The sequence below is a fragment of the Triticum aestivum genome, chromosome 3D (assembly GCF_018294505.1).
Source record: "Triticum aestivum cultivar Chinese Spring chromosome 3D, IWGSC CS RefSeq v2.1, whole genome shotgun sequence".
NCBI lineage: Eukaryota > Viridiplantae > Streptophyta > Magnoliopsida > Poales > Poaceae > Triticum > Triticum aestivum.
Genome location: NC_057802.1, coordinates 465,947,194 through 465,970,294, shown reverse-complemented (window position 1 = coordinate 465,970,294; position 23,101 = coordinate 465,947,194). Strand labels below are relative to the sequence as shown.

The window sequence follows — 23,101 nt, the reverse complement described above, 5'->3', positions numbered from 1 at the left end:
ATGTTACTTGCCCGAGATTCGATCGTCGGTATCCCAATACCTTGTTCAATCTCGTTACCGGCAAGTCTCTTTACTCGTACCGCAATGCATGATCCCGTGACTAACGCCTTAGTCACATTGAGCTCATTATGATGATGCATTACCGAGTGGGCCCAGAGATACCTCTCCGTTTACACGGAGTGACAAATCCCAGTCTCGATCCGTGCCAACCCAACAGACACTTTCGGAGATACCCGTAATGCACCTTTATAGTCACCCAGTTACGTTGTGACGTTTGGCACACCCAAAGCACTCCTACGGTATCCGGGAGTTGCACGATCTCATGGTCTAAGGAAAAGATACTTGACATTGGAAAAGCTCTAGCAAACGAAACTACACGATCTTTTATGCTATGCTTAGGATTGGGTCTTGTCCATCACATCATTCTCCTAATGATGTGATCCCGTTATCAATGACATCCAATGTCCATAGTCAGGAAACCATGACTATCTGTTGATCAACGAGCTAGTCAACTAGAGGCTTACTAGGGACAGGTTGTGGTCTATGTATTCACACATGTATTACGATTTCCGGACAATACAATTATAGCATGAATAATAGACAATTACCATGAACAAAGAAATATAATAATAACCATTTATTATTGCCTCTAGGGCATATTTCCAACACCCGCCACCGCCCGATCTGACCCGCCGCAGCCGCCGCGCCGCGGCCGCCCACCAGGTCGCCGCCAAGGCAGGACCCCGACGGAGCGCCGCCGCGCGGCTAGCCCCCGCCATAGGCTAGCGCCCCCGCTCGGGAAGCCGTCCCGCGCCGGCCATTACCATGGGCGGAGGGGAAAGGAAGGCCCCGCCGCCGCCCTAGCCGGCCGGGCTTCGCCCGGCAGCCCCACCGGGCGGCGGCGAGGGAGGTGGGCAGAGGAGGGAGGAGAGAGGCGGCGACCGGGATGGGTTCCCCTCGGGGCGCCCACGGGAGCGCCGCGAGAGGTTAGGGGGAGGTGGGCCCTCCGTATTATCTTTTGGCCTTTGTAATACTATAATTTAGAGACAAGTTAATTTTTTCGTCACTCAACTCTTTCAAAATTCTAAATTTGACCCTCAGCTTCAAAATCAACCATCCTACACCCTTAACTCTTCAACCTGGAAAAATTTAGTCCTCCATCTCAGGCGAGCTGGTATCACTGCCGACTCAACGCGATTTTGACTGGTCTTTGTTGATGTGGTAAAAATTCTCTTTTACTCATCCTATCTCTTCCTGTCCTTAGCACAATCCTTAGGCAATGGTGAGATATGTGGTGTCCTCGAAAACAATTTGATCCATATAAGAAACATAACCAACTTGTTCTTAGCACAGTTAAGGACTAGAGCGCTTGCTGCACATTTTTTTTATTGAAATCTACATTCTTGCACTTGCTCTCTTGATCAAATAAATTACCAAACAAATAAATTACCAAACATTCTTTACAGCTTTTACAATGAAACCTTACCAATTTTCATTGACCAATTTCTTCTGTTCCCCGTTTGCTTCGACACTCTGACTTATCAAATAGTACACTTGTGGGTTATCACTTCTCAATTGTGTCGAATAGTCCACATCTACCATGGAGGCAGCAATTTGACAGCCCTGACCGAGGTGAAGAGAAGAGAAGGTCCATTTCTATCGGGAACCGGAGCCCGTCACTAGCAACAATGAGCTGAGAGAATAGGTGGCGGCGTCTATGCGGTAGAGGTACCTCAGTCAACCTTTGGGTCACACAAGGGCATCTAGAGGAGGGAAATATTCAGTATAGGGTGCAAAGATTAGTTGCTAAGTACGTGCACACAGTACAATCAATTATGGTTGATTTGCTCCTAGACACTGTATTTCCACATTCCTAAATCCATTTTTAAGGATGGTTGAACCATATTTCTTTGCATAATTGATGCACATTTTCATAAGGCACGAGTTCTATCTCATGAGGACCTATTTCACCCATTTTAAGCAAAATAAAACAAAGGGAGCACTTCCACTACAAATGGACTGTATCCATATGTGTATAACAATATTAGGTTGGGCATGGATCTATTGTATGCAATGATAAAAGCCAATATGGTGTATGCATGTTCAGGGAAAAGAGGTTCGAGCCAAGTTGGTAGCCTATAATCAGTTGGATGAGCACACACGACTTATTCGACCCTCCCGTTGCCATATTGGGTGGGTGGGTTCCAACCCTCTTCTCCATGACAAACAATCGCCACTGCTTTCTTTCTCTCAATTTTGGCCTCACCGAACTACCTAACTACCACATTAGTTTTTAGTGTGAGAAATGTCTAGGTTATTTTATCGTTTGATTGGAATTTGAAAAGACAAATCATGCCTAAAGTCGATGTGCTATAACTTGGGAGTCAATTGAGCCTAAAATAATACAAGAGAGAAGATGAACCAAGATGTACTTTGAGATGAATAGGCTCACCAAACTACTCAATTATCACATTAGTTTTTTCTCGAGGAATATCTAGCATATTTTATGGTTTTTCTGGAATTTGAAAAGACAAATCATGGCTAAAGTCGAGGTACTATAGTCTGGGAGTCAAGTTAGCCAAAAAATAACATGGGAGAGAAAATGAATCAATATGGACCTTTTACTATTTTTTTGAGAGGTAAATGGATTGTATTAATCAAGGAAGATCAGTACAATCCTGATGGCAATTGGCGCCAATTTCATCAGGTCCATGGCGAAGCCACACAACAATACGTGGTTCAGAGATCCATAGCTGGGCTAGAGCGGACCTTTTTTTAGATGACTGATCCCTATCACTCTTTATTGTAAAAATGACTCCTGATACAATATCCACATTAAGCCACGTTACCCTAATAAACAACCGTTGGATTATGTTGAGGATTAATCAAGTCAAATAGAATTTGGCAGTATGGGCTTACGAAAAGTCATGCTTTGTATAAAAAGACACATCTCTTGCCGAAAGGATATCTCCTTGTGGAAAAGCATGTCCTTGTTGAAAAGATGTCTCTTCAAGGAAAGACATGTATGTTGGTGAAACTATGTTTTTTTTATGGAAGGACATGTTACTTGGTGAAATGATGTCTCTTCATGAAAAAGTATATTTGAAAATCCCGCAAAAACAAGTATATTTGAAAATAAATAAGAACACAATTATTTTTAAATTAACATGTTACAAAATTCAGCCACGTTAACAATACGAGGAACTAATATATGTAAAATTAATACTCGTATTTCAATTAGTTAGCATCCTAAGAATATTTGAGATTTACAACTCTATGCTTAAAGGACACTTTTTTTTATTTAAGCTCAAAAAATACTATCTAATAATACCCGCAGAAAAGCGCAGACATTACACTAGCTTTCCCTATTTGTGCAACAACATACTATGCTGCAGCCGAATCCAACGGTCGAGCAGCCGCCAAGAGGTCATCGACGGCTCATGAAACGTTCTTACATGCATGGGACTTTTCTTCATCGGTGGAGGTTGACTTTTCTGCAGAATGCAGATTCCAGTTCGACACTCCAGTACGGAGACAACACAAGCCTCTACTCGCTTTTCCATTTCCACCTGCGAGCCGCGGGTTATATATGGCCGGCCAATCAATCCCTCCACAAGCGTGGGCTCCTCGTCCAGGAACAAGAGATGGGAGATGTGCTGAGAGCTCACGACGTCGCAGCCACCGCCGACGACGACGAGGCTGGCGTTTGGCCCGGCGAGCTCGACGAGCAGCTCATACGGGAGCTCCTCAGCGATGACAGCCTCCTCGGCTCCATGGCCCCGCCCGACGACGGCTCGGAGCGCCACCGTTCGTGCGACACGGGAGGCGCCCCAGCCGCCGCGCCGTGCAACAGCGGCGGCAGAACCGCTGCCGAGCACGAGCCGTTGCCGCCGGTTTCGGCGTCGAGCATGGCGCTGTGCTCGTCGTACTCCGGCCCTACGATCAGGGACATCGAGAAGGCGCTGTGGTCCCGGCCGTACACCTCCAGCCAGCGCTACGGCTCGCTGTATTTGTAGGTGCACTCGTGGGTGTCCGCGAATATTTTTGCGCTGATCGAGCGCTCCACGTTCGTTGATCAGAGGAGGCAAGTAATCTTTGTATTGTGTTTGGTTGCAAAAAAGCCGCAGGTACGGAGCGCTGGGCACAGCGCCGGAGAGCAAGCACACGACCAAGGTGAGGGGCTGCGGCGGCGGCAAGACGCCGATGGACGGGTACAGGTGGAGGAAGTACGGGCAGAAGTTCATCAAGAACAACCCCCATCCCAGGTGCAGTTGATCGATACATCTAGCTATCTTCCTGCCTACTTCAACTTCTGAATTAGTGTACTTTGATCGCTGTTGGATGCTTGCTCTTCATGAATGCATGCATGCATAGTTGGATCATGCATGCACCGGCTGAGTTTAAGTTCAATGAATTTCCCCCATATGGATTGATATTTTTTTTAATAAGAAGGAGGCCATCCCTCAAATTTCTAGTATTAAAGAAGCCATCTGGTTCGAGCCCTAATACAAACTACTAGCATTTATCATACAGTAAGCTTGAACCACGACGGATTACAAGCAAGCTAAAGTAAAAAAGAGAACATCCAACAGCATGGAGTGCCACAAATGAACACACCCACAGCTCAAACACCACAGACTACAGACTAAGTTTAAACTTCGAACAACAATGAAACAAGAATATCAACAAGATCACGGTTAAAGCAGAGAGAAAGCTCGAAGGGAGATGAAAACTGGCGGGGAAAAGTTTCACAGGTGGAATTAATCCAACAGCAGAGCACCCGGCCTGTTATCGTAACCACCAGTCCGCAAAACACCATGTCTCCATCCCTACGACGAACGATACACTTTTCGATAAGTCTTGCCCCCATATGAATGGATATGCATGTATCTAACCGATTAGACGTGTGCGGTGGGCTCTTCCCCTTTCCCTCTTCCTGTATCCCTAAATATGCTAAACTGATGTATAGTATTTTCGTCATGTCAAAGTAATGAAAAGAGGAAAGCCCGGTTAAAGAAAAAAACAAGATGTTGGACGTTTGATCAAATCAGCCTGGCAGTGGCACACACTGGTGGGTCCCATTCGTCGGAGACTCGGAGCACCATGAAGAGCTATAGAGCCACGGTAGATAGCAGCTGGAGAGGCGGAGAGCAAAGTCGCTGCGGTGACAGTCCATGTGTCCGGGGCCGGCCAAGCCGCGGGGTTGTCGGCCATGCCGTCGCGTGTGCTACTCCAGTCCAGGTCCAGTTTACGTACTGTACGAGCTAGCTACTACGAGACTGAACTGCAAGTTTGCAACCCAAATATCCAATCAAAACCAACTGTCAACCTACAGCAAGCCCTTAATTAAACCTGCCGCGTCTTAAATTAAGCAACAGTTAACTAACAAGATACCGGGATCCAGGCCAATAGCAACCGACGAGGACAGCTTAGCTAGCATCCGTCAATGATTCGTCAATCATCGATCATCGATCACACTATGGCAGTGGCACCCACCTGATAGAGCATTCAATCAATCTAATAAACGAACTGGCCACTTGATTAATTGCCTCTGTGATGGCGAGCTCAACATTTCGGTTGAGGAGCGGCGAAACCTTTAATTTCGCAACAGCGACCTCCACGTACTGCCGATTCCCGCGAAAGTTCGTCTCTCGTCGGACGACACATCCACGAACTCGAGGTGAGTCGGTCTCACTGTGTGGAGACGCACGACGTGTAGGATAATGAGAGGTGTCGCTACGCTGCATGTGGCATCCAGATTCAGAAAAATGGGCTGGTTTTGGACATGCTGCCTTATCGACCATCTCCCCTTCCCATCCATTAACTCTTGCGGCGACAAGGAAGGCGACGGTGTTGACATCGAGGCTTCTATGGCAATGATGACGGGGAGCGATGTTGGAAACGTGGTATTGGTTGAGATAGTCGGCTCTTCTTTGATGTGTTCGTGGGATTGCCTCGGCCTGTTTGTTGCTGGGAAGTCGGAGCTGCGGTGGTAGAGTCTTGGTGGCGGATGATGACGGGAGTAGGTGATCCATTCGGTGGTATTCCACGGCGTCAACCTTACCTAGTTTTCCGTCAGAGTCGGATCTGCATTGTCTTCTCGTAGGAGGCTGAGTTTTCGCATGGATCTACGATATGGGTTGGGTCAACGACGTCTATGGCGAAATGGAAGCCATTTCCTCGGGGTTTAGGATGACGATGACGCCTTGTAGGAGATAAGTGATGACGATAACGCATGAGTGCTGCTCGACGTGACCCTCTTTGAAAAGGTGTGTGGGGTATCCTGTGTGCCTTGCAGGAATTTGAGTTGGTATTCTCTTCGGTTTTCAACAAATTAGTTGGTCAACTCTCTTCTATTTATAATTAATAAATGAGATAATAAATTGATCTTCGTTAAAAAAGACAAGCATAAAAACACTCTTGCGGCGACAATATACATAGATTTTTCAAGAGTAATGCTATACTCACGTAAACTTACGTGAGGTTTTTACGTAATGGTTGATGTGGAGGAAGTTAATTGGATGAAGATTAGTGGCTGGAGCCCACCCCACTTGAAATCAGGGGGGAGAGGATTATAGTTAGGAAGATTACGTTACGTTACTTTACATAGGCTGTTCGTAGATGGAGCATTATCGATTTTTCAAGGGCGCTTTTTTAGCAACGATTGACCATGCACGTACGTGTCATTGACCTCTCGTTTCCGCACGCATGCAGGAGCTACTACAAGTGCACCAGCGCACGGTGCAGCGCCAAGAAGCACGTCGAGAAGTCCACCGACGACCCGGAGATGCTCATCGTCACCTACGAGGGGTCGCACCTCCACGGCCCGCAGACGACGACACTCCGGCGCCTCCAGCCCCCGGACGCCGCCGCGGACCTACCTGGCGCGGCGGGCGACGCCGTCGCCGGTCCGGTGATCGGCTGCAGCGTACGGCCATCATATGGAACGTCGTCCGGCGACGATGCGCGACAAGAAGGCAACGAGCCGCTGCAGGGGCGTCACGAGGGACGACGCGCCCATGGCGCCGTGCAGCGTGTGACGCCGACGGACTCCTTGGCCTCTTCCCTGCCGCATTCTGCTGCTGCCGTTGATGCAACTGTGCTTTCTTCTTCTAGCCTGGACTCACCATGGTCCCTGGAAGCGCTACTCCCCGTAGAGAGGATCTGATCGAGGTGACTAGCTAGGCCACTAGGGCGAGAGCGTCTACTATGACGTTCGGCGTACCAGGGTATAATTAGGAGTATACAACGTACACAGTAGAGATCGTCAAAAGATCATATGAACGATTGTGGTAACCATGTTGGTGGTGAGTACCTGCGGAAACATGTAGTAGCTGATTGGGTTATATTATCGGTTTACCTGCTGAAACATGTATTACCTGACCTTCTTCATGGCGGCTTCCGGGGTGTGTGTGTTTTTATCGAAAACTCACTACAACAGGACCCATCATATAGCAACGCATTTTTCCGTATCTAAATGTCCATATATGCGTTGCTAGCGTCTTTACCAACGGTTTTGGATGCGTAGCCTTATCCAGTGTTGCTAGCGCATAATGCAACGGTTATACTTCCGTTGGTGAAAGGAACCGTTGCAAGAGTACAACACATAAAACCGACTTTTACAACACTCATATACGTTGGTGGTTAGTGTCGAGGAATTCAAATCTCATCTACAGGATTTCAAATCCCATTGCTTGGCCACAAAGAATTTGCAACGCTTCAGGTGTTTTACATATAAAATGTGAATAATATTTTATATATTTTCAGTAATTAAATTAATGCTCCACATAATGATGATAAGTATGTATATCAAGTCAGAAGAAAAAATATACGCACGACAGGAAGAAATCATATATTGAAACAACTGTGGGATTACAATAGTTGATATTACAGGAGGAATAACATCCAAATGTGATGCATAACCTGAATATTCTCTTGACAGCAAAACTTAAACTGAAATCATCCATCAACATCCCTACAACTTAAACTAAAACTTAACCAAGGAACATCATCCAACAGGAAAAGCATCCCTACAACTAAACTAAAACTGAGAACAGCCATCATCGTCTTCATTGTGAACCGGGAACATCATCATCATCATTGCAGTATACTTGCCACGCACCCATATAATCATCCGTATATCTTTTGAATCTACAAACAAAATAACAAAATGAACTGTTAATACACAATGCATTGACATGATGCAAATAGTGATGGGTTTCCCAGCAAATAGGAAACATTACTTCTTACAATGGGTCATTATTTTCGAAACATTGGTTGCCTGCCTAGATTACAACTATTACAAAGAAAAGTTGTGACATGAAAGTATTCCCTTACAACTCAATATACTACCTCAGGTCACAAAACAAACATAAACAGACTCGGAGAAAAATAAACAGATGTGGTTGTGGCCTAAAAGCAAGCCACTAATAACATAGTACCTACTTAGTTGACGGATTAAAAGCATAATAGACACTGCTTGTATGGAACAGTGCAAGCGACATAATGGGAAATTCAGCAATTTACAAACCATGACAGCAAGAGTTCATGAGGGTAATTCAGCAATTTATGAATCAAAGTGGTATGAGCTCAGTGGTCACTTTAGCAATGTACAAATAAAAAAGGCAAGAGCATCTAAGAAGAACATTACTTGCATTTCCGTCTTCGCAAACAGTTAACATATGGAGATCGCAGACAGTTACCAGAACTATGACTACGAACACTGTTGTATCTTGGACAAATCTACTCGCAGCTCCAGCCGTCCGTGATGTCGCCTCCATCTCGGCAGTGCTGGAACGGATGAGTGCGGCGCCTCACATTAAATTACACAGAACAATAGGTACACAATTGGTGAGATATGAGTACATAAATAGTTGAATAAGAGCAGAAAAGAAGGCTGAAAAATTGTTAGAGCTAATCTAAGCAATAAAGGAATAAATAAATAATCACCTCAACGGAAATAGTCTTAGTTGAAGGTAAAACTCAATGATGTACTATGAATGTAGACACTGGCACATTGAAAACCACCGAATGGCATTGAGTATTTCTTTCTTCGGAAACCTGCGCACAAACAAACAGTGAGCCTCTATTTAATGAATGACTAATATGATGATTAACAGTGAGCTGCTGCCGGTGTATATGTGCGTGTGCTTGCTGCAAGCTTTAGTATATGAATGTTTGCACATGAACATGCATAAAGCTCAGGTGTGGGTTGCATCTAAGTGGGGTATTGGGATTCAGTTTTTTTTACACTATGATGTACAGCGGTAGTAGATAAGTATCTTTTTTAGATTAGTAGATAAGTACTTGGTATAGATGAATCCTTTGCATTGACTTGACCCAATTGCATATATAATAACTGCATGCTATGAGAGCAGTGGCGGAGCGTGACCAAAACACAACAGGGGGCCAAATCCATCTAAAAACACACAATATGCATGAAAAAGCTACTCATCATAGAACATGTGTAAGCGATAATTTGTAGGGATCCCATAATTATATGACTAAACAATATGTCGTTTCCATTGTTGCTATATATCTAAATCAGGAATTTATAATGCATCAAATTTTCCAGCATTTAACCGATGCAGTGAACATCTATATGAATAAATTATCATCACACCTCGCTTCTCAGTTACTCTCTCCATTCCAATCAAAAAATAGGACATACACTTTCTGTAGTAAACTAACCAAGCGATTAGCCAGGCAAGCACGAAGCACCAACCAGCAGTGTCCAAGGCGTTTGGTTTCAATCAACAAGGAGCCGCAACCCAGCAAGAGGATTAAGGTCCAGTGCGCACAAGTGCTGGTGCGTCATCCGTCTGGCGTGGTGGCTTGCCGGCGTCAGCGGCATGCAGCTCCAAGCCTCCGACCGATAAGAAGGGGATAGACAAGTCGATAAAGAGGAGGAGCCAAGGAGGTCATCAGACGAACGGACGAGTTCGCAATGGTCGGTCACTCAAATCATGTCAGCGGAGGATGGTTCACAATAGCTGTGGCCTGGTAGTGATCTAGCCCTGCAGGAGCAGTCTATCGGAGCCGTGGAGAATCGGGGATGGACGCTGTTCCTAGACTGCTACTGGGCATTATCTCCTGGGCTGTGCTAAAGTAGTGAATAAACTTTGTATAAAATTCTTTTTGTAATTTTGGAAGGGAGGTCGTGGCCCAGTTTCGCCTCCACTACCCTCCTCCAGTGTATGAGAGGACAATCACATAACCAAATGACAAAGAAAATGTGTACTGTCTTATTTATCAGTGTTCTGAATCATATCAACAGCATCAAAGCAACATCATAGAAGAAACAATGTGGATTATTAATTCACCTGCTCACTAAACACAAAGATGTACGTGCTTTCCCCAACAGGTCCACGTCCACTAGTATTTGCGCTGGACGTGAAAGCCACCATTAGCAAGCTACTACCTCCACCTGAATAACCTGACCATCAGACTCCCAAAAAGTGTGAAATTGCAACAAAAACTTTGATTAGTAACTCATCAAAACTGCAATACAGAGATCTATTAAGACTGGATCCCTCTTTAAATATTGTAACTCTTGTAATAGACTATTTAACATCTCAGGAGAAGAGAAGAACAGAGATTAGAGAAAAGGGAAGAGAGAGAGGCCAAAGCCAGGGGAGGGGATTCACTCACCGGACGAGACGACGCCATGGCCACCGGCGCCTGAGCCGACGCCCGAAGCCCTAGCCATCGGGGAAAGGTCGCGGCCGGGTGGGCTTTGGTGGCCGCTACCGCCGGATCTAGCCGCATGGAAGGGCGCCACGGTGTGAGGGGACGTCGGGCTGTGCTTCGCGATGGCGGGATTCGCCGGACATCGCCTGAATCAGCCGCCGCAGGTGGCGCAATGAGGAGTCGCATCAAGAGAGAGAGATGGGATGTGAGAGGGATAAGTGGGTGGGTGGGTGGGTGATGCGGCGGATCCGGTAGCCTCCGGAGCTGCGAGGTGGGAGGAGGGCAGGGGAGGGCCGGCGGCAAGGGGGAGAGGAGGGTGATGAGGCGGTTGGTGGCGGCGACTTGGGAGAGAGGAGGGGCATCGGGGGATCTGTTTCTCGCGCATCCCTCTCTCCTTCCCTGTTTTTTTTTGGTATATGTCCCACGATAGGGTCAAACAGATGTAAATCTGCATTCTGCAACGCATACGTGCAACCTTTCATATGCGTATCTATTATGAATTTTACAACGTATAGCTAAAATGTTGTAGAATGTGCGTTGTTTTATAAGGGGTATTCTTGTAGTGACTTTCGATCTATTCATGTACAATAAACACTAGAAATAATAAAAATTACATCCAAATCCTTAGACCATCTAGCGACGACTACAAGCATTGAAGCGCTGCCGTCATCGCCTCTCCTTTGGTGGAGCCGGGCAACACCTTTTATAGACAGCCAGAAAGTCGTCGTGCCAAGGCCCCGTAGGACCAGCGCACCAGAACAGCAACCGCCAGCGATGAAGAGTGGCGTAGATCGAAAGGATTCAACCTGAAGATACACGAACGAAGACGAACGACAACCAGATCCGAGAAAAACCACCAAAGACAGATCCGCCAAAGACACACCTCCACACAGCTAGCGACGTTGCTAGACGCATGACCCGAACGGGGCTAGGCGGGGAGAACCTTATTTCATCTTCAGGGAGCCGCCGCAGTCTCGCCTTCCTGAGCAAGACACAGACCCTGACGAAACTTGAAGAAACATCTAAAACCAGAGCCCTCCCACCGGCAAAGCTCCGGATCCACCGCGCCCCCATGGCCCTAAGGCCACCGGAGACGAGACGGACCAGTGGCGGCGCCGACGGGAGACAGAGGAACTCTAATATTTTTTGGAGAGGAGGCGGCTGCGTGCCGACGACAATTTGGACTGACTTCGGGGTGTTAGCCCATGACAATGTCGGAGAGGTGTGTGGATGTAGTCAAAGTATAGGAACAACAACGAGCAATCGCACACTCAAAAACCTAATCACTCTTCTCCCGCTGGGCGTTCGGGTTTACTCGCAAATTCAGGTTTCCAAACATGGTGCCCAAATTTGTGTGGAAAATTTGCTATCCGCAAATTCGGATTTGGGTTTAGGTAATACCCGTACTACCCGAAGTAGTACACATTGACAAAACAAATGCCAGCATAAGCTCAGTTTTGTGTAATATTTCTGCAAAAATTCGGCAACATTCTGCACAATTTTGCAGATTTTCAACTGCATAACAACAAATGGCAACAATAAACAAATTTCAGCAACATAATAGCAGTTCCTGCAGCATTTCAAGTTTTAAACAGATGCACACAATAGTATTTCTACACCATAACAAGGAAATGACCAACAATAGGCATTAGCATAATAGATAACACTTAACAGCAAACAATTTAGCCACATAACAAAATGGAATCATAAGCTCAGGTTTGCCACATAACAGCAAGCAATTCAGTAGGCAGTAGCATAACGAAATGACCAAGTGACCGACTAAGTTCAGGTTTTCAGGACAACAATGAGCCAATGACACATACAAAGTTCACACTTAGCAGGAGCATCAAACACAATGGCACATCAAAGTAAAAGACCACAAAGTACTTCAGACAAGTAGCAAACAGAAACACTGCCACACAAAGATGGCTTCATCCCATCTGGTGGCAGGCGATGTGGGGAGGGGGGCGGGACGGGGACTTCGAGGGATTAGGGGCCGGCTAGGTCACGCTGGCGTGGTTTTGCTTGCAGGGGCGGGGCCATTTTGGGCTACGGTTCTCTCTCTGTGCGGGTTCTTTGCTAGGGCTAGGGCATGGCGGCAGGCGATGTGGGGGTGGGTGGGGGGTTGGGACTTTGGGGGCGACTAGGTCACACTGAACATGGTTTTTCTTGCGGGGGGGCGGGGGCAGGGGCGTTTTGGGCTCGGCCTTCTCTCTCTCTGCGGGATTTTTGCTGGGCTGACTAGTTATTTCGGGCTATTCCGGTACCGTGGCCTTTTACCCGGATTACACGAATTAAATTTGAGTTTTTAAATCTGCTACCCGACATGGTGTTCGGGTTATGCGGGTTTGGGTTTTTCGGGTTCAAGCTTCGGGTATCGGGTTTATGCCTGGCGTGAATTCTCCTAGTGCAGGATCACAAAGGAGGGATTTTGAATGCTTGCTCTTTCCATACAATCGTACACGTGGCCGACGGGATGATACTGTAAGTTGTCAAATTAATTATCCATTATGACCGGCAAAAATTAAGCGCATGTATGATTAGTGGCAGAGGACCATTTTTGTAAAGAAAGGGCAAAGTCTTAAATAAATAATGTTTCGATGCAAAACCAAAATAGTCAATATACACTAACAATGCACACTTCAAAATATCTTGTCAAATCTGCAATTTACAACATCAAATTTTCACTAAATTCACAACCTCTGCCTCTGCCCTTTTTCATTGGGTTTGCTAGCCCCCTCCCTTTCCTCTCCATCTTCTGCTGGAGACGACAGTCGGTGCCGCCCCTCACCGAAGTCCGCGCCACTGCAAAGGTATAGTTCCTTGCCTTGAGAATACTTATTATACCTTTGGGTGAAATCGCAATCTGCTGGAAGGTCATAGTATGTCTGGTCATTGTTGGGAAACTTATTTTGTTTATTTCTCTCTCACCCAAAGGTACAATGAGTATTCTAAGAAAAGGAACTGTATTACTATATGCTACTACTGTACTTCTCCGTCTCGTAATATAAGAGCGCTTTTGTGTCAAAAGCGCTCTTTTTTTTTTTATATGGGACGGAGGGAGTAGTATAGAAGATCATGACCCATGATAAATATGGCAATTAAATTATTGGATCAGGTACCATAAACACACCTGAATTTTGTACTGTAATTGTCTGCACATATTCTTATCTCTCGTTCAGGGCAACACTGCGATTTCCAAACAGATTTGCCGATAGGAATTGGCCGATCATGGCCATGCACGGATCGGCCTTATGACTTTATTGATCGGAATCCATATATTTTTCGGTTTTTCCTGTCAACGATGTAATCCATGAGCTCGGTGCTGTATTAGCTACTGTAACAAACTGATCACGCCTATGCATCCGACAGCTAGGTGGCTGACTAATCTATCCGTTTGGTAATTACTTGCATGACGGCGACATGTTTGATGGAATCAAAAGCAACGACGAATTACTATGTTCTGGCCTATTAATGTACACTCCTTCGCCTTAAATTCACATCAGTTTCCCAACAATGACCAGACATACTATGGCAGTCCTCTTAGATTGGACATAGTGGGAGTAACTTCAAGAGTAACATCGGGTCCAACTCAGTAAATTGACCATGTGGCAATGAGTTAATTAGGCTGCTTGTAATGGGTAGTATCGTAAGTTAGTATCATGCATATGATACTAGTGAGGGTTGAGTATCATATCATGATATTGTATTATAATAAATGCTATGCTAGTACTCCATGATAGTATCATACACTAGTATCATATGATACTAATAAATGATACTATGCATTAGGAAGATAGTATCATACACTAGTATCATATGCATAATACTAGTATATGATACTCCCCATTACAACCAGCTATACTACTTCCCTAATGAATAGTATCATATAGTAGTATCATATATGACTTTATTTACTGTCATGCATGACACATAAGTAGTACAGCATTTATTATAATACGGTATCATGATACTCCCTCCATCACGGTTTAGAAGACGTATATCAGAAATCTCTGGGACCAAGGTGTTTCACTATTGGCTTTAGTTTCCTTTGCATGCGACTGAAAAATAGCAGCATATTTAATAGCACAGCGCTTAATTGCTTGAAAAATCAATGCACAGTAACCCCATAGCACAGCGCCCGAGAGGAACATGCAGCTTTCCACCCACGGACCACGTTCCGACTGGCGCAGAACTAGCTTTTACACGTACGTTCACACCATGCATGCATCAATTACACCCCGACGTGAACAGCGTATGATTCACACCTCGCATGCATATAGTACTAATAGAAATAATTGCATTGACGCCTTAAATCTTGTTTATTTTAAAAACACACGTAAATTTAACTATATCTTCTTAACCGTGACAAAGGGAGTATGATATTTAACCCTCTCTTTATTTATTTAATTCTATGTCACCTCATCTAAATTGCCTAGTTGGCATGCATGATACTAGTTATAATACCCCCATTACAACCAGCCTTAGGAGAAATGTAAATTGAGTAATTTAGCTAGTTACTATTGTAACATCACATATCCCAAAACAATACGAGTCTATAACCTAATAAATGAATTTTTGCATGACACCACATATATATTACTACCCACTATGAAAGTAGTAACCTAGTCTAGGGTAGCGTGTATGTTACTAGTGCAAGTTACTCTCCACTATTGCTAGTCTTAAGTTTAGATACCGTCACAGTCTGTCCTCAAGAGAGGCATCCATTCCTGGTGGGAAGAATTTTGACAGGAGTGGCCCGTAGGGAAAAACTAAACTTTTAGACAAGAATGTGCACTGAATTTTGTATGAAAGCATGGGTGTTGTTTGTTATGAAAAGGCATGCCTACATGGAAGCGACCGTTAATTACTCAGGCCATCACACTTGGGTCGGCATCCTAACATGACCACCATTTTTATTTTTGTTTTCCCTTTTTCTCTCTTTTTGGTTAAAAGAAATACATTTTTTTGTGAAAACACGTGGTCACTTTAAAAACGACCGAACGCCTTTAAAACTACATGAACTTAAAAAAATCACGTGAACACGTTTTGAAATTACATAAACATTTTTAAATAGGTGAACACTTTTTTAACTTACATGAACATTTTGTAAAGTGCGTGAACATTTCTTTATAATTATAAAAACATTTTAAATTTACAGGGACACTTTTTTAGTTACATTAATATAGTTTTCAAAATATGTGAATGTTTCTTAAGATACATGAATATTTTTTATTTTTTTATTTTTTTTGAAAATGTGCGAATTCTTTTTACACATGAATAGTTTTTTCAAATTACACACCCATTTATAGAGTACATGGAAACTTTTATGATTACATTAATATTTTTTATAAATACATTTACATCTTTAAAATACAAGAATTTTTAAATAATTCATAATTTTTGTATAGGTGTGAATACCTTTTGTTGTACATGAGTTTTGTATCCTTGTTTTATTAACTTTATTGGAATTTACATAAATTTTAAACAAAATCTGAAAATGGAAAGGAAAACACACATTTTTTTGTATGAGGTGAAGAAAGACACACCTTTGCAAATGGGCTGCGCTGGGTAAGCAGCGCCTGTTTGTTTGTTCGTTTGTCGCTGTAGTTTTTTTTAGGGATCTGTCGGTTTAGTTATACATGGGCCTTGAGATTGTTCATTTGGGTTGTGGATAATCGCCACGAATTTTTGTCCCCTGGCTTGGGCCCGAACCGAAGCCCTAAGGCCAACTCCAACCCGCGACCCTAAACGGACGTTCGTTACATTCTTTTTTTTGTCCATTTAGGGGTGGTAATAGGGTTGTGTCCGTCCGAATTTTTGGATGCAGCGGCCGTGCGCCCAACACGAGGCCGCATTTAGGCCGCATCTCGTCCGTTCAACCATCACACCAAAATGAAGCATATCAAATGGTTCAAATCAAACATAGCAAATTATTATCCTCTGAAATAGTCTTACACCCCAATCAAAAGAAAACACTATCAAATAGTCTTACAATCTAATCGAAATTTGTTTGTATGAAAAAATTATTAAACTGATAAATCTACTGGTTGCCCATGTGAGTTCATATGTGCTCAACCAAGTCATCCTGAAGCTGGACATGAGTACGCCAATCCCGCAATTCACGATGAAAATGGACAAATTGTTCGAAGGTTGCAGGAGGTGGCTGCTCAGACTCGACATTTTCACCCTGGAAATCAAACCCTTGGTCGTAGATACTTTCATCACGCTCATCCTCGACGATCATGTTGTGCCTGATCACACAAGCAGTCATCACCTCCCAAAGCTTATGCGTGCTCCATGTCAGTGCAGGGTTTCAAACGATACCCCATCGAGACTGAAGCACACCGAAAGCACGCTCCACATCCTTCCTAGAACTCTCCTGCATTTGGGCAAACCTCTGTCTCTTCTCTCCTTGTGGATTGGGTATGGTCTTCACAAGTGTGGACCACTATGGATAGATACCATCAGCAAGGTAATATCGCTTGTTGTACTGGTGGCCATTGACCTCAAAGTTGACCTCCGGACAATTGCCCTTTGCAAGCCTTGCAAACACTGGAGAATGCTGAAGAACACTGATATCATTGTGAGTGTAAGTGCATCTAGTGCCACCCCTAGTTGGTTTTAGAGTATTGACGACAAACATGATTGAGGGACTAATGTGTTTGTGAGAATTGTAGGATAACACAGGTAGAAGTCCCTCATTGATTCGGTTTTCCTACCAGAGATGACCCCTAAAAATGTGTGAAGACATTGAAGACAATGGTGGTTCGTGAAGACATTCACGATGAAGATAATGACCTGTGAAGACATTCACTTGAAGACTATGAATGATGACATAGTTTCTTTCGTAGTTTCTGTTGGAGATATGCCCTAGAGGCAATCATGTATGATGATATTTCCTATGTGTTTATGAATAAAGATAGTCCTTGGACATTATCAATGATGTGTATTAGCAAGTATGTGACTTGTTTGTGGGACTATGCATTGTATGATGACTGTCCTAAAAGGTCCCTAGTCGAAAGGGTTATGTGGACGCGCAACCGACTAGACTAGCATATGACACGGTCGATGACTTGGTCTCACTGGCCATGGTGCATTGGATGCTAACCGGATAATATGGACTTGGAAGGATCTGGTCATATTCGACATAGTCGGATCCGAGTCGAGATAAGGTCCGAGTCGGACAGACCCAACTATGAGACGCAGCGATATGTCATCTGTGAGTCTCTAGTACAACATACGTTCTATGTCCTAAGACCTGAGCTGGCGCATGTACTCGGGATGGTGACAGACCTGCTTTGGGCCAACTAAACGCTACTCTATGAATGGGTAGTTACAAAGGTAGGTTTCGGGCTTGTCCAGACCCATGCTGCGAGACGTGGTCGAGCAAGATGGGATTTGCCCCTCCGATCAGGAGAGATATACTCTGGGCCCCTCATGTGGTTCGACCAAGATAAGCATGGCCATGCGACATGGATTATGAGATAATCCAGTTTGTGGTCGGCATCACTGGAACGAGAAAGAGGTCAGGCTAGCACAAGGATGACAGACTCGCCTTGAGCCCGACAACATATATCGTGTGGCAAAGGGAACGGAAGTGTGATGTACAGGTTCTCCAACCGGCTTCATTGTCTACTTGGTGGTCGGTACGCCTTGCTAGAGGCCGCTACCAGCCGAGCAGGTCGGAGGTGATCCGACCTGCGACCAAGCTGACTTGAACCTAAGTGGTCGCGCGCTTAAGGGAAGGAACCTGTGAGGCCGGATCGGACTCCACGAGTCAGGTGTGATCCTACTCGGACTCGGATCCCGGCCGAACAGATTTTAGGCTTTAGGGTCTGTGCGAGGTACAAGTGTTGAGCCCACGATGGATGCCTATATAAAGTGGGGGTGCCGCACACTCATGCGATTGATCGCTTTGGCGCTGTCACTAGGGTTTGCATGTGTTGCGATAGCCACCCCCACTCGCCGCCGACTGTGTGATCGCACCTAGCAGTCCGCCGCATGGTATTCCTCCTGCACACGCGGATACTGTTAGAGGCGGTGCACTTGCGCCGCTCCGGCGAACCTGTACGTGGGATCCAACGACCGGCTGTTCGAGGGAGATCGGACGAGGAGGAGACGAACCACGCGGACACGCTGCCTCAACTCTTCTTCCACTGCACGGCACTGCGCGTCTAGTGGTACCGATCTGTGATCCATCTCCCGCAGCATGTTCCTGTTGTTATGCGCGTAGGAAAATTTAATTTGCAGTCGACGCACCCTACCGTAGAACCCAACAGTTTCATTTTCTTCTTTACTGAGTCATAGGAACCACCGTACTGTTAAGTGGGGTCCAAGTGAACAAAGTCAGAAGACTGACGTGATGCTCAACCACAATCCTATGTCTTCGAGTGAAGACAATGAGAGCAAATTTTATCCAGAGTTGGATGAGTCAGCTTTGATTGTAGCCCAAGCCAAGCTGCCGCGTGTGTTTGAAATCCGACCGTTGGACACGTGTCGGTTCCTTAGTGACCCAGGATCATTTCGGACATATCATGTCGGGTTGCCTCCTGGCTATAAATTGCCCACCCCCTACACCATAAATTGGTGGCTGCTCAGAGTTAGTGCACGACTTTTGTCGTTTGAGAGAAACCCACCTCCGAAGCTTTTGAGAGAGAGATCCCTGCAAGGACAAAGCCCAAAACACCCAGAGCCAAAGAGTGTAGGCATCACTGAAGTATTTCTATCCGCGTCACCTGAAGACTTGTTTCACTTGAGGACTGTGCATCCTCCAGCCGGTTAGGCGTCACGTTCTGAGGATCCAAGAGTCATTGTGGATCGCCGGTGAACGGAGTCTGTGAAGGTTTGGAAGTCTACCTTGAAGACTTACCAGAGTGATTGGGCGAGGATTGGATGTCCTTAGCTCAAGGGGAATAAGTTGAAGACACAGTCTTCTGAGTTCAATCTCAGCCTCCCTAACCAGACGTATAGTTGTCACAGCAACTGGAACTGGTCTACCAAACCCTTGTCTTCACCAAACTACTGGTTCTATCCCTTACCATATTTACATTTCAGTTTATCTTCGTGAAGTCATTGCTTGCTTGTCTGATCTGTTTGACTTCACTGTGCGAAGACTATTACCTGTTTGGCTTCATACTGTCTTCCATTCCGATTCGTACTACCTAGCTGCTATTAGTCTTCGTCCTTTCACTATATTGCTTGTTTGACTATGGCCTGTTTAGTGTAGTTTATCTTCCGTTGTATATCATATAGGTTCAATTGCTTGTTTCTCTTCAAAGACCTCATGTTTTGAAGACTTTCATTAAAATCGCCTATTCACCCCCCTCTAGTCGATAACTAGCACTTTCAATTGGTATCAGAGCAAGGTGCTCCCTTGTTCTGTGTGATTCAGTTTAACCACCTGGAGTTTTAGCTATGTCGACTGTAGGGATAATCAAGGTCTCCGCTGCGTGCCCAGCCTTTGATGGCACTGATTACCCCTACTAGAAGAATAAGATGCGTATGCATCTTGAAGCCATTGACATCGACCTCTGGTATGTCATCAGAACAGGTGTTCCCAAGGTTGGTGAAGGTGTCACCACTGCTGATGTCAAGAGGATCGCGCAACTGGACTCGACTGCCAAGAACATCATATGTGGTCATCTGACCAAAGGACGGTATGGCCGTGTGAGTGCTCTGCAAACTGCGAAGCTAGTCTGGGACTGGCTGCCCAAGGTTAACGAAGGCGTCTCAACTCAGAGAGACTCAAGGATTGATGTTCTTCGCAATCTCTTCAACCGCTTCAAGGGAAACAACAATGAGAATGTCCAACTCACGTTTGATCGCCTCACTAATATCACAATGAGCTTCGCGCACTCGGCGCCACTGAGATCACCAAGCATGAAATTGTGAAGAAGCTACTGAGATCACTTGATAGCTCATTTGACACTTTGGCCCTGATGATTCAAAAACGCCCTGACTTCAAAGATCTTGATCCGTCTGACATGCTTGAGAGGCTCAACACATATGAGTTCCAGCTATGTGAGAAGAGAGATATCTATGGCCCCAATTGTGGTCGATCCCGTGCTTTGAAGGCAAGCTGTTTCCTCATCTGAAGAAGAATCTGAGTGCAGTTCTAATGATCCTAAAGACATTGGCAAAGAGCTAGCAATGCTTGTGAGAAAGTTCCAAAAGTTCTCCAAGAAGAATCGCTTCGGAAAATCTTCAAGATCCAGCTCAAGAAATGATGAGGCTTCCTCTCGTGACTACAAGAAGAGAACATGCCACAAATGCAAGAAGCCAGGCCACTACATATCTGAGTGTCCTCAATGGGACAAGGAATCTAAGAAGAAGAAGAGCAAGGAATATGATTCTGACGACAAGAAGAAGAAGAAATCTTCAAAGTCTTCGTCAAAGTCTTTATCAAAGTCTTCGTCTGACAAGAAGAGCTCATCAGGCAAGGCTCGTGCATTCATTGGCAAGGAGATGGATTCAGAGGAGGAGTCAGCTTGTAACAGCCTGGTTTTTGGCCCTTTTCTTTTTTCTTTTGATTTATTTGGTTTTTGCCCTGGGTTTTTTTGAGTGGTTCTTTGGCCTTGCAACCTGGGAGATCATCATTTCTTCTTCTCCCAAGTGCCTCATCATGCACAAACTTCTTCCAAGATCATGCCATGTCCATCCTAGCCCACCTCTCAAATTCATTTTCTTGGGGAATATTCCTTTTCTATTAAAGGAATAACCTCATTTGCCCTAGGTTGTGAAGCAACCTATATTTCTGTCCCTCCCAAAATTCCCAAATAATTCTCATAATTTCTTTGGGTCATATATTGCTCAAATATGCCCAAACTTTTCCTCGCCCAGTTCAAAAATAATTCCGCAATATTCCTTTTTCTATTTTGTCCTGAATGGCATTTTGTGAAGGAAGTGCCATTTATCTTATCTTGTTTACTCCCAAACTTTTTGGGCATTCTTTTATGTCCAAATCATTGCCTCATGCCAAAATTCAACTCCATTTGCCTAGTAAATCTTCCTAAGTGATTTTTCAAAGTTTCTGTCCAGAGAGAAGCTTTGTGAAGGAAATACTAGCTAGGGTTATCCAAATGAGTTGAAATTTTTCACAAACCTTCATACGCTAATATCATCACCGTCCTCCAAGTTTCACCTCATTCCATTGATCTATGTGAGCCCAGGATCAATTCTTTGTTTCTGTCCAAATTTTCAGTTTGTGAAGCAAGTATATTTTATCTTGCTCCTTTATGGCTGAAATTTTCGTGAGCCTTCTCCTATCCATATTACCCCTTCTCCACTAAGTTTGAGATCACTTCATCAAGCCATTTTCTCCCAGTATTTTTCTCAAGATTCTAGACAAAGGAGATGTTTGTGAAACAAGTACCACTTTGGAAGCTCCAAATGGTATGAACATTTTACAACATCTTCATATCTCCTAATAACCCTGCCTTGCCAAATTTCAGCTCAAGTGGCTTCTTCATTTGAGTGCATCATCATAATCTTTATTCTGGACCATTTTGGTCAGTTGCAAAGCAACTATGATAAATATTGGTCCATTTCCTTCCAAAATTCACAGGATCACAATACCTCTTGTCCTAACTCTCCCTGACATCCACTTTGGCTCCAAACTCATCTATGTTGATCACTGCATCATGATTCAGTTTGATGCAACAAACTTTCATTGGACCCTCACATCTCTCCAGAGTAGCTTTTCTTGATCTATCACCTCCCTCTGTCTCAGTGATGCAGGGACTCATCACCAGACATATCATGGCAGCCCCTCTTTTCCTCTCCATGCCAGTGCCCGTGGTGACTGCCGCCCTGGCATGTCGTTTCTCGCGCTCTAGCGGCATCAGACGCGCTCTGAGCGTCGGGCAGCTCTGCCTCGACGGATTTCTCGCCTCCAAGAAGGCCGACCCGACTCCCTACTCGCTCCCGTCGCCCTTGACCCTCTGCCCCCTCCCGAAGCGTCCTTGCCGGAGCTAGTTGATAACCCACAAGTATAGGGGGTCGTAACAGTTTTCGAGGGTAGAGTATTCAACCCAAATTTATAGATTCAACACAAGGGGAGCCAAAGAATATTTGAAGTTATTAGCAGCTAAGTTGTCAATTCAACCACACCTGGAGATTTAATTATCTGCAGCAAGTAATCAGTAGCACAGTAATATGATAGTTTTGATAGTAGTGACAGCAGCAATAGTAATAGTAACAGTGATAGCAGTATTTTGTAGCAAGTGTGACAGTAGCAGAAGCAGTAGTAACTTAACAAGATCAATCTAGGGCAAATTCGTAGGCATTGGATTGGTGACTTGTTGGATGATATTCATCATGTGACAGTTATAACCTAGGGCGATACGACACTAGCTGCAGTTCATCGATATAATGTAGGCATGTATTCCGTAAATAGTCATACGTGCTTTAT

General features: G+C 44.8%; 1 protein-coding gene across 1 annotated transcript; it reads left to right on the top strand.

Annotated features, from left to right (window-relative positions):
* Window positions 1–3,605: 3,605 nt before the first annotated feature.
* On the top strand, window positions 3,606–7,392 carry LOC123079725 (WRKY transcription factor WRKY24). Its single transcript, XM_044502522.1, has 3 exons — window positions 3,606–4,012; window positions 4,122–4,265; window positions 6,715–7,392. The coding sequence occupies exons 1-3, from the start codon at window positions 3,645–3,647 to the stop codon at window positions 7,166–7,168; spliced, it is 966 nt and encodes a 321-aa protein (XP_044358457.1). The 5' UTR covers window positions 3,606–3,644; the 3' UTR covers window positions 7,169–7,392.
* Window positions 7,393–23,101: the final 15,709 nt, after the last annotated feature.